This window comes from Corapipo altera, unplaced genomic scaffold (assembly GCF_003945725.1).
Source record: "Corapipo altera isolate COAL_440 unplaced genomic scaffold, ASM394572v1 48b, whole genome shotgun sequence".
NCBI classification, from domain to species: domain Eukaryota; kingdom Metazoa; phylum Chordata; class Aves; order Passeriformes; family Pipridae; genus Corapipo; species Corapipo altera.
Window position 1 is genome coordinate 486,471 of NW_020884884.1, and position 12,832 is coordinate 499,302.

The window sequence follows — 12,832 nt, forward strand, 5'->3', positions numbered from 1 at the left end:
CTAGTGGAAGGTGTCCCTGCTGATGGCAGGGGAATTGGAACTAGGTTGTCCCTAAAATTCCTTCCAACCCAAAGCATTTTATGATTCTGTAATTTCTGACATTCCTAAAGCAGTTCATCTCTGGTCTCAAACAAGGTTCAAGACAGTCAGATTATGAAAAAAAAAAATCTTTCTAAGGTGGTCAGAAACAGAAAGTGGGAGTATATTTAAACGTGTTCAGCTCAGTTTTAGTCATTATGTAGTATGACACATTGGACTAGGTACTGGCTGCCTGGGGTTTGGCTTTCTACTCACCACTATTCCATTAGCCCGTGCTATTTATGACCTCTGTTTCAGTGCCCCTCATGTAAACTGGTAATATGTATACCTGTCTTCATTATAAGGTAATCTGTAGTCTGGTTATAGGAGTTAAAAAATCATTTCTAATCATAAGATTAGGACTGGCATGCTGTAGTCACTAAAGCTACTGGAAGGCTGTGTGTAATTAATAAGCTGCTTAACTAACTCAGTTATTTGAGATGCATTTATAGAAAGAGACTGTAAATGTAAAGTGTAGATATAACAATTAGGAAGAACAAAATTGTCTGAATAATCCAACTGCTCTTGCAAGTCAGGAAGCTTGATGTGTTGTTCGTATCAGGGAGGCTGCAATTCACTGAATGCTGGAAGGCGGGCTCAAAAATCTACATAAAAAGAAATGGCCAAATATTTTGTAAAAAGAAAGTAAGATTTGAACAGAGAGACCCAGAATTAAATCAGGCAACCTATTATGTGCGTGGCTGGAATCTGGTGTAAGGAGGGAGCCAGACTCCTGCATTTATTTAAGTCCACTTGCTATATAATTCAGGATAGTGAGGTAAACTAAGGATGAAGCATTAGCTTCAGCATAGGATGTCTTATTCTGATCACTGGAGCCTAAAGTTATTAAAAGAACAAACACAATTACGACATCCTAGGGGACTGGCACACACATAAATCTGGATATGCTGCCTGTTTCTTGCAAAGCATATGTATGGATCTGTGTGCCGACTGCTTTTTATTTTAACTAGATTTGCTGCAGCTGTTGCTCTGAAAAGAACCATCTAACACTCTGGGGAAAAAAAAAGCTGCAGAAATCCTCAAATGAATATCTATTAAGGAAAATAAGTTTTAAATAAATTGCTTGTTTATGTGGTTAAAGCTCTTGTCCCTTGAATAAGAACAAAGAACTATCACTTTGCTAGCTCTAGACCTTTCCTAGTTCCCAGTTAATCAACTTACAGTACCATAAAAATTTAATAACAGCTTATTCTTCCTGTAGTTCTTCAAAATGATGAGAACCTATTTTTGTGATAGGTAGGGATGTGAATGCTTTCTGAAGAACAAAAGCCCATAATCTTTAAATTTAACTAATATATGTGATTTTCGGATTGGCTTTTATGAAAATATTTTGAGCTCATGATGGTAGCTCAGCAATACCTATTATCTGTGCACATGAATGCCATATCTCTCAATCTTTCAACTGACTAATAGTGATGTGTATATGTTATATAAAGTGTATCAGACTTAATCTGACAGTCTCAACTTCAGTGTTGTCAGTGCTGAGTACGTTATGGCGTGTATAGTTTTTAGAGGTGTCATCAGAAAAAAAAACCATCCAGGTTCTTCTGATCCAAAAGGATAGGCCATTAACCCTTGGGAAGGATCTCACAGTGTGTTGCCAGCCTCTGAAGTTGTTCTGCCAAGCATCTTCCTGGCATTGGTGCCCTACTCTTGTTGCAGGCACTGCCCATCCTCTTACCTCAGTTGCGTATGACTGAGGGTTTTCCCCTCCCTTCTCACTTATCCCTCTCCAGTTCCATGTTTTAGCCTCCTGGGAACCATATTGGGCTTCTTTTTGTGTTCCCATCTCCTCCTCTCTTACTTCCTGGTGGTATCACCATCCAAACAGCTATCAATCAGCTTCTAGGCTAACATATTTTTGTATATTGCTACATCCCATCTCTGTACCTTTGCCAAGTCACTCCTGCTGTTCCTGCTCCAGTTTCTTTGGTTTCTCTTCTGTCCTCAGCTTCCTCCTCTTCTGTATAAGGTCACTGCCATATAACTGAAAGAGATTGACTTTCAGTAGTTCCCTAAAACACTATCTGTAATACCCACAGATTAAAGGGGAAAGAAAAAGAGAAAACCCCAGGATGTGGGCAATCAGGGACTTGGTTCTCTTACTTCAATAATTCACGAGATTTTAGAGTTGTTTTAAGGTAGTGAGGTTAAAAACCTTGGAGGTATGACATAAAATAAAGCATTGCTCTATTAAAAGAAAGATTGTGTCAGGCTAATCTGCTAATCTCCTGAGACACAGATGGTTTCCCAGGGATGGGAAATGCAGCCGATATCGTCTGTCTTGACTTTTGCGAACTGCCACCAGGGAAAGTGTTTGTGAAGATTTGGATTCATAGAAAAATTGAAGAATTGATAGGAAATCGGCTAGAGGGGAAACAGCTTGTGTTGAGAGGGGAAATATGGGGCCAGAGGGGACTTCACACACCAATAATTTTTTGATGATGCCGCAAAAATTGAGAGTATGCCAGTGGGATTTGTCATTGACATTTTTCTGGAATTTTTTTTTTAGAGGGTTAAACATGATGCTGTGTAGTGGCACAGTGTTTTAATTATAAATGTTTCCATCTTGGTCACTGCCTCTTCTGGGACTTTGCTCTGAGTTGCTTGCTCTGATGCTGTGAGCAGCCTGCCATTGCCTTGTGGCCATTGGGCGGTGCTTGGGTAGGACCGTACGACGGAAATGGGCACACGAAGATTAAGTTGAACACAATTGTGAATCAAAAAGAAAGGGAAAAAATATCCTTCTGCATCATCTTAAACTACCACTGATTTTTCCAGTCTTTTTAGCATAGACAGAGTAACTCACAAGAAAGAGCACTTTAAATGAGTAACTTAAGTGTTTTGGTATGATGACAATACTTCATTATTAGTGCCCAACTGGATCTCTCTTGCCGTTCTATACAATTTAGCAAGACAACTATGTTTCATTTTTCTTCAGGCAATGCATTCTCACAAAGGGAATCACCAGACTAAAGCCTGTGCTTAATGCTAACAGTAATAGCAAAACATAGAAACATACAGTCACTTTTCAATACAGAAGGAAGTCAAAAGTTCTCCTTGGGTCCAGATTAGGACCAAAATCAATAAGGGTGTTGGTTTTTTTCCAGTGGATATTATCTGCTTGCTCTCTAAAAGCTTTACTTGAGTAGATATGCTTTGCAGTGTGATGTGAAGCAATTGTGAAAGGTGCAATGCCAGTCCTCATGTGGAAAATACCTGGTAAACCAGCAAAGCCACCTTGTCTTCCTTTACATCTTCTAGACCTGTAGGTAGATAATGTCACAACTTTTCAAGGCTAAGCAAAACAAGTACCAGCAAGCAAAACATACACAGAGGAAAAGGTGAATAAAAAATGGATGGCTGCAATGAGGTCCCAAGAGGAAAGGTCATAGTTTCATGGGTGGGTGCATATAGAGAAAAGTCACTGTAAGGGTATAAGAGCTGTCAGAGTACCCAGAAGCACCGTAGGATCTGTGATAAAGAATCAGTGCAAAAGCTGGAAACAGTGTCTGCTTTCATGCTTTAGGTATGCACCAGCTTTTTAAATCCCACGTCTCTCAGTCTTCTCTAGTGTGCAATTCATATAAAAGTTTAATATTACAATATTCATGCATTAATCCTGATTGTCCCTATATACAGTTCTGCCTGGTCTTGGGAAAGTATAAAATCAATTTATATAGCACAGCTGAAAAGCAAAAAATTGTTGGATTACCATACTGTGGTATACAATAAAAATACAGTGTTATCTAGGGAAATCTGTAGTTGATTAGAGCATAAATACCAAACCCCCAGCTCATACCCCTGAGTATTTGATTCCTGCATCTTAAAGAAACAAGGATCTCTGCTGAACAATGTGACATTTCATCACTTTGGATTTGCTATGATGAATAATATAATATGCTATTGGCTAGAAGAAATATTACTATAGTAACTAGCTCATGATTCTTTTTGTTTTTTGTTTTTTGCTATATTTCCTAAGGGTTGCCTGTCTAGACTAAAATTGTTCAAACTAACTCACGGTAATTAATTTTTTCCAGAGCGCTAAAAATATGGGACAGATAAACAAAAATACTTAGATACTGCTTTTTAAAAACACAGCAGGCCCATAAGATTCTTGAAATTATGGGAATATTGGTTTATTTTATTTGGCACTTTTTTATTAGTAGCTTTCTAGGTTGTTATTAATCCGGTTTAGTGACCTAAGGCTGTATTCCCACATCAAAAATATTGCAACTCTAATGAAATCCTTAGACATATAATATATAAAATGTTACATCTGAAGATGAAAACATAAAGGGGGTTAGTTGGTTTAAATCCACGTATTGAGTTCACTTACTCATTTAAATCAGTAAAAAGAAAATCTTGGCATAAGAGATATATTAATATTTTATATTTTGGATTTATACATATTTAATTCCTTATGATGATTCTTATAGGTCACCAGTCAACAATCACATATTGTCAAATATCATCTTTATTACAGTGTCTTATCAGGAAAATGAATGGGAGGATGTGTTAGGTATGTGCCCATTTATTGAAGCATATATAGAGCTTAGCATGCCTTTACTGCATCCTTGCTTTTGTTGTGGTAAAAGATGTAGTTTGATTATTTTTTAAAATTGACTTGTTTCAAAAATTAGTCATCTATGTCAAAGCATGTTTGTCAGGAATTAGAATTCATAGATATTCAGGGTTTGGATGAGAAGTGTGGAACTACCATTTCCAAGAAGAAACATTTTAAAGTAGTTTAAATTACTTTATGTATAATAAATATGCATAAAGATAAGCTTATCTAAGCCCAGTTTATATTTTAAATTCACTTAGAAACATGAAATATTATTGGAGATTGAAGAATTCAATGCTTCTTTTTCACGAAGTAGAAAAAACCCCACTAGTTTTGTACATTTTAAATTTCTTAGAGCTTGCAGCTTGAATAAAACTAGTCATTAAACTGAACTAGCTGAATAAATTGAGATAAAGAAAATATTCACCTTATATTTGCAGAAAGCTGGCCAAACTCTGTCTTCGGGTTTTTAATTATTTCTGCCTTACACTGGATTTGAACTGACCTCAGTTTAGGCCTCAGAGGTCAAGTTTTATAATTTTCAGTGGCTTTGTTAGAAAACTAAATATCCCATTTAAAATTTTAGGAACTGGGAGGAGATTGAGGGAGTTATTGTATGTTATATTGGCTTTTATTTACTCTTCATTATATCCCAGGATAGCCATGGTAACTTTCTGTAACAATAACACAGAAGAAGGGAACTCTGTCAGCAGAACCACTGGCAAATTTACTTTCTGCCTTTTGTTTTTAATTTGAGTGATGGGAGGTTCAGAGGATCACAGAGCAGCATATGACATTTCATAAGGGTTCATAAATTATGCAGTCAGACTTGTTGGATTACAAAAGCCTGGAAGTAACAAGTGCTTCTTGCATTATAAATGAAATGGCTTATTTACTATGATGACATAGCTATATTAATTGTGAGAAGTTACGATTAAAGGGATAGGCCTGCACTGTTTAAGATGTTAATTAGAAGAAACTCATTTTCGAGAAGAAACAAATGCATCTTTTTAGTTTGCTGTGGGTTTACTGAAGTGCTTTGATGGTTGTATTCTGAACCATCTTCCTTTTCCAGCCAATTTTAAGGGATTTTTTGTCATGCATTAGCCTAATGACAAGGCAATAAAAGAATCCTGTGTCAAGGTTCAGGTTCAAAATCAAAAACGGTGATCGCCTCCGTTGGTAGAAAATTCAGCTTGTTTCCTGCTGTATGACACTGGTCAGGCACCAGCTGGGCTATGCGGTCATCCACGAGTGTTGAACAGTAATTGGAGTAACTAATTGGAGGCACGACCCCTGAAATAAAGATGCTGTTATTACATTTGCAATCTTCTATGCAGAGCCCTTGAACCTGCCCTGCTGACACTGCAGCTTGTCCCCAGTTCTCCCTGGTGATATTCCCATGCAGAAGCAGTTTGGCATGGTTCCTAGACCTGTTTTGTCCTCCATGGGTGTTTTGTCCTGCTTATGGCTCCTTACACTCTTTCCCCTGTGCCCACTCTGGAGGAAGCAGCAATCCTTAGGCTTTCTAGGGAGATGTCAGTTTGTTTTAGCACAAAAATGCCCAGGGACTTGTCACACGTGAGTAGAAATTTTAAGGTTGAGCTGACCATCACTTTTAAAGAGCAGCTTTGAGTGACTGCCCCTTTCCAAGTGCTCACTGAGAAGAGGAGAAAGGGAGGTGGTGAGCATGGTGGTGGGCAAGATTTGGGAGCATAGAGCTCTTGATAGGAGGGTGCAATGGCAGATGGTGAGTTGGCTTGGGGTGGGTTGGAGTGAAGGAGTATGGAGAATACAGGTGGGAAGCTGGGGTTGTGGGAGAAGAGAGGATGAAAGATAAGAAAAAAGAGGAATTACAAATGAGGCAACCTTTCAGCCTTTTGAATGATCAGTTGCCTCTCTTGGAGCCTGTTGCCCTTCGTGCAGGGCTTGCATGTCTATTTTTCATTGCAGATGGGTGGGTTTGGTGCTTGGGAACTGCATTACAACTGATTTTCTTTTTTTCTGCTATGACACTCGGGTTATAAGAAGGAGAATGAAGCTTAATGGTGTTCTTGATTTGATATATCAGCAACTCTAGATCAGTGTCCTAAGCACAGTACCCACCCCCAGAGGTCTCTTTTGCTTTTTTTGCTCTTTTGTTCTGTTCCTTCTACAAAATAATTTGAACTTCTCTGTTTCTTCCAGTGGCTTGTTAGGCTCTCCTGGATAAGGCTCAGCCAAGTGAGGAGGGAGTGTTATCTTCAAGGATAGCAAAGGGGGTTGTGATTCACATCTTAAACAGGGCAGGGTTTTACAAAGCTGATGAAGTCTCAGGGAAGCTTAAGAATTAGTGACCCTTAAGGGATTAAAGAGAGTTTAGATTTTAGCAGGCATTTCACTAATGAAATCATAGGTTTATAAATTCATTTCACTTCCAAGGCTAGATGCTAATCGAAGCACATCCTTCCTTTTTTTGTTACTGGGGTACATGGATAGTTCAATTAATGTCATCAACAGTGAGGAAGCATAAACAGCCAGAGGCACGAACCGCTGTGCCTGCGTGGCTTTCACAGAAATGGGGCAGAAACTCATAAGGGATGAAAACGACTTTTTCTTTGTACAAGACAAGCAAACCCTTGGCATGTTTGCACTTGTGGCTCTTCTGTTTTAGTCCCAGAATGGGTTTTTACTGAGAGCTGGCCCAAGATAACCTGCTCCTGCAGTGTTTACAGACTCCTTATAAAATGTGCATGCAGGCAGTCTGGCCCTGCCACAGGCTGCCACAGGCTGCCACAGCCTTTCCCTCTCCCTACCCCCGACCAAGATAGCAAGGACTTGCTGATTTAGTGAACCCAAGTGCAGGTGTTGCTGTACAAGAAGCTCATTCTCCTTCCTACTGAAGACAAATACTGAAAATACTCTATATCTTTAATATTATTACACATTATGTGTCACTTCTCATTCGCTGTGTGTATGTAACAAACTGTAATGAGAGTGATGCCTCTGTTCAAGAATGAGTGCAGCCAGTTCTGAGCTCACATCCATTATCAGTATGTCAGTGAAATGTTATATAGCAGCCTTAGAGGCAAAGAAGTCCATCAAATCTAGATTAGAAATGACCTCACCATCACCATGAATTTACAGGGAGCTGTAAGGTGAGGGAAGAGGGAAACAAGGAAAACCAAAAGTGAAACTGTGAAAAAGAAGCACAGAAATACAGATTTATGGGATGAACTGAGGGATTCTTCCTCCTGCCTATTTCAGGCATGTCTGAAGTTCAGTTGTGGCTATCATGATTTCTTGCCATCAGAAATATGTAATTTTCCCCTGACTTCCAACTTTTCAAGCTTTTCATTGGGGATGAGATGAATCGTTATATGTTTAAGAATGTACAATGCTGAATTCTAGAAATAGTCTGATCAAATTATTTACAAAGGTTCATTTTACACCCCAAGGAGGGCATTGCTTATTTTTCAATCTTCTGATTAATTTGACATCATTTATCTAACTGACAATACCAAGAAATTTAGGTAAGTTTATAATCTGCTTGTGTTTCATCTAGGTTAAGAGCATTGTTATTTTCTAATGACCTCTGGTTGGTCCAACAGTAGAAATATGGTAAATACTACAACCCAAATATATTCTGTATCAACTGCATGCTTTACTGCTGATGATAACCTGATGTACTCGATAACCTTACCAGAAGGCATTATTCTTCATTATATTTTAACAATGTCCATTAAAGGTCCCGAAACTTGGACTAAATATTACATGATTTTGATTACTGAAATAGTCAGTTCCAGCAGTAATTGTGTAGTCTTTACTTTAGGGATTTAAAGCCCTACAACAGCATACCATAAAGTTGTTGATATTGATGTAGTGTTGATTATGATGGCTGCTGACCATAGTAAATTTTTACTATATAGGTAATATGAAAATTTACTGCTTTATTTGACAAGTGTGTTGTATAGTTTTTACTAGTAGGTGGTGATGATGATTCCCTGTTCTCTCTCTGCAACCATGAGAAAAAGTCCAGTAGTCTTCTTTTCCCCAAAGATTCATAGAGGGGTTTATAAAGAAACAGAATCCATTGTAGTTCCAAGTTATTTTTTATCTTATTTGATATACTTTTTCCTGAAAGGCAACACTTTTCTATTATAGCCAAAAGATTGGTTTTTGCTTTTATGTAACTTTTATGGTTTCTTCCAAAGACTTATCTTGTGGCTCTGGCTGAAAAGTTTTTTGGCTGTTTTTATCAGGTTCTAAAGGGATCAAAGCATAAAATGTCTATAGAATCTCATCTATAATGTAGGATTACTTTTGTCATTAGAAAAATACTGTATCACAACTTTTGAGTAGCTGCTCTTAAATGCATAGCTTTGAAAAAGGAGAGAAACCAAAGATCATGAGAAAAAAAAATACAATCTACCAAGCCGTATCTCATTGAAGACATATACTTACTAATTTTTGATAGGGTGGAGTTTAACTATATGAAATTATATGGAAAGGATTATTATGTAAAGGGTCCAAATCTGCTATCACTAAAAAGAACCGAAATTCTCAGGGATGTTTCAACAATATTGTTCTTTAATATTGTACCAGAAATTTCATACTTAAATTGGACAAGACTGATGAACTTAGCTGTCAGCTAAGTAGCTGTTGCAACATTCAGCACACCTGTTGTGCAAGAGAGGAGCAACCCTGGTGAAAATCAGAGCAGTTCCTGGCTTCTCTAGATGGTAGTAGTTGCTGCTTCGGAACCCCTGGAGTGCCCTTGGTGCACTGGATGATCCTCAGCACGGTGGCCAGTCTCACTGCACCTCCCACACACATGTCCTTGCCTCCTCCTCAGCCAAAGCACAGGATGAGGTGGCACAGCACTGGCTTTGTGCCTAGATCATATGCACCTTCATAAAGAAGCTTCCCATACAAGTGTCTCCCACTGATTTCGGTAGGACTAAGATTTGGGCCAAGTCTACTGTTGGTATCTGGATAAAAGAGGTTAGAGTTTTGTTTGCTTTGCTTTCATGATCTTACCATGAGAAGTTAGTGTGTCATGTGTAATCTGCCTAACTGGCTATTCCCTGAGGCTTTTTCTTCCTTCCTTGCTTTGGGAACAAGCCAAGGAAGCAGTGATCCTGTGCCGATTCCTCGTGTCATCTCTTATTCAGTAGCTGAATAACAACTGGCTACTGACTTCACAGAAACTAGAGGATACATAATTCAATTTCCCCCATTCGTGTTCCAGTTTCTACTTGGGAATTCCCCTTGGGGTTAGATTTGTCTGCTCACAAACTGCACTCAAGAACCTAAGAGACCAACTTAATGCAAAAGGATCCCTAGAAGGAATGAAAATCTTTGCTTGTGAAAGGTCATCAGAAAAGTGGCAAATAGGGTCATAAAATTAGTCTGCACCAGGGAAGAAAACATTCTTGCTTTCTATGTTGGGTTTTGTGCTGACAGTTACAAAATCTCTAACTTTGCATGTTTGACTTAATGAAAACTGAGAAACAAGCTTAGCTCATTTTTTTTACCAGGCAAATTGTGTGTGACCTCAGCTCATTTCTTTTTTCTCTTGTTGTGGAGGCCAAAGTAGTAGGCAGTTGTATACTTTTCCCTGATGCAGCTAGTAAGAAAGAAGACGTATTTCAAGGTGCGTTATAATATTCCGTGCCTGACTGCAAATTCTGAGATTACTGAAGTAACAAAATTGATCTAAATGTCATGTTATCCCTTGGTTTAATGGAAAATAATTAAGATCATCGCTGACATTATTAAAGCATGTGGGTTTGCTGTCTGAAGCATAAGAAGCTTCTTTTTAATCTCCAGTAAAAATGGACAGCCCTTCTCTGTTAATATTTCTTGCAGTGTGTAATCCCATGAATGTAATGACTGTACTTCTCCTTGCTCATCATGTTAGCAAATGATAGAGAGTCTCAGGCAATTTGCACTTGAGGACTTGAACTGTGAAGTTCAGAGACGTGTTTGACTTGGTTACTGCACTGACCCTTCAGTTCTCATGATAAACTTTACTGGATGGAGGAGTAAAGCCGCATAAGAGCAGATGCTCTGCTGCTCTTGTGCTGCTTCAGCAGAGAGGAATGCTAGTAAAATCTCTTTAGGTGAAGAGCCATGGGCACTGGAGCACTGCAGAGGGGCAGAGGCTGGCTGTAGGTGATGGCTCTCTCCAGCATACATGGCATGTAGGCATTCCTGGCCATCAGGTCAGCTCCTGAAAATTGTATCGTGGTTGGGGAGTTCAGCAAGGACCTGGGCATGCATAAAATCAGTGATGTATGGAGTCAGAAAGATGCAATCTGCTCTGGTGACCCAACTGTGTTCCCTGCCTCTGCGACCAGGAGCAGGTAATTGGACTTACAACACAGTGGATTGGTGTGGGTCTCTTGTGTTCTCCACTAGCAGCTGTCAGCCAGGGCACTGAATGGAGACATTCACTGTTCAAATGCAAGAGCCTTTTATCACCTTCAGTGCTCTCCATTTGGCTGCTACGGTGTCGCAAGGAGCCCTTCGGTGGAGGGAATGATTTAGCCTCGGGAAACAGAGATTTATTTTGAAAAGTCCTTTACTGTAATATCTTCCTTCTCTCTGACTGTACCATGGAGGCACTCATCCTTATCATGCAGGAAGTAGCTGAGGCTCTCTGATACTATTCTTTTAAAATCAAAACATTAAAGCTACAGTGCAGTGATTTTCACATTTTCCAGGCATCCCTCCTACCGGCATTAATTGCCCTCCTGCTGTTCCTGTTCCAAAGCTATTTGCTTTTTCAGTATGCAGCGCTTGTTCAGTGCTGCACTAAACCTTTGTTGCTTTGCAGTAAAAAAAGCTTCCATTTATGCAAATGGCATTGAAATGAGTTTGATAAAGTGATAAACAGTCACATTTAATGATTGCAACTGTTGGGGTTTAGTTTGTTATTTTACAGTTAATTTTGGGAAAGTAAAGGGCTTTACAAAATCCCTTCTGGTGTCAATGCAGTGATACAGCAGTTCCATAACTGTGTTTTAAAAGTGTAGTAGGGCCACCAAGCTGATGTGATGGAGGGGTCAAATACACCTTGTGGTAGATCTCCCTTCAATCTTGAAATCTCCTTGTACTTACCAGTTCATTTCGTATTTGAGTTACCGTATCTTTGGATGGCAGTTATGTTTCATGCCCCTTTCTTTATTTCCTCTTCCTCTCTGCTTCTGACACATTATTATTCTTTCCACTGACTGTACCAGACCTCCAAAATCCCATAGTCCCTAAAAGTAATTACAGATACATTACTGAGCAATCCCACTGGGAGGTTGGGTCAAGTGCTTTATTTTTATCCAGGTCAACTACCGAGGCATGTGGTTGACTTTGCTTCCTCAGTAGCTGCATGAAAAGACAGGAGTATTTCTGTCACCTGAGCATTTCATCTGTAGCTGGAGGTTAGTCCTCTCCTGGGTCTGGAGTACCTGGTACCGAAGCAGGGTTGCTAGTGGTCAGTAACGGAAGATACAAGGTCCCCATGATATATGGATAAAACTAGGAAAAGCGCAACTATGACTACACGAGGAGTAAATGAACACAGTTTGATTGTGTGTTTGTCTGACATAGGGTTTGATGACCTACAAGCTTGTGCTGATCCTGGAGCTCCTGAGCATGGATACAAGACACCCAGTGCTGGTGTTTTCTTTGAAAGTGTGGTGGTCCGGTTTCATTGCCAAGAAGGATACAGGCTTAACGGTACTTCCAAAAAACTTTGTGTGAGACACTTTAATGGCTCCCTGAGCTGGAAACCAAGTGATAAACCTGTGTGCCTACAAGAAGGTAAGTCAGTTTTCTTCAAGCAGATCTCACTTGTCCATGTACCATGTCTCTGTATCTCAGGACAAAACAGAAAAGTCTGGAGTCGATTTCACTGTGTCTTGTTGGATACATACTTTAGTTTCTCATCCATAATCCTCATTTGTCAGTTAAATTTGTACCACAAGAGACTGTGTGTGTGCATGCACACGTGTTGAAATGGACATAAATGTGAAAGAAAAAAAGATAAAACATGTCTGCTTTTAACTACTTACAAATTAATGCAGAGAAAAAAAAACAACCTCCACTGTAAGTAAACTGTTTATAACTATTTATTAAAGCTACCCACTTAACATTTCTTTCCGCAGTGTTTTACTAGAAAAATAAAGT

At 39.1% G+C, this 12,832-nt stretch overlaps 1 protein-coding gene across 1 annotated transcript in view; it reads left to right on the forward strand.

Moving 5' to 3' along the window:
• The first annotated feature begins 12,198 nt into the window (after positions 1–12,198).
• The window catches only part of SUSD4 (sushi domain containing 4), a 30,894-nt gene continuing 30,260 nt past the window's right edge, over positions 12,199–12,832 (forward strand). Inside the window, exon 1 of the mRNA XM_027641696.1 lies at positions 12,199–12,466. Coding sequence (XP_027497497.1) covers positions 12,199–12,466 — 268 coding nt within the window. The remainder of the gene's footprint in view (positions 12,467–12,832) is intronic.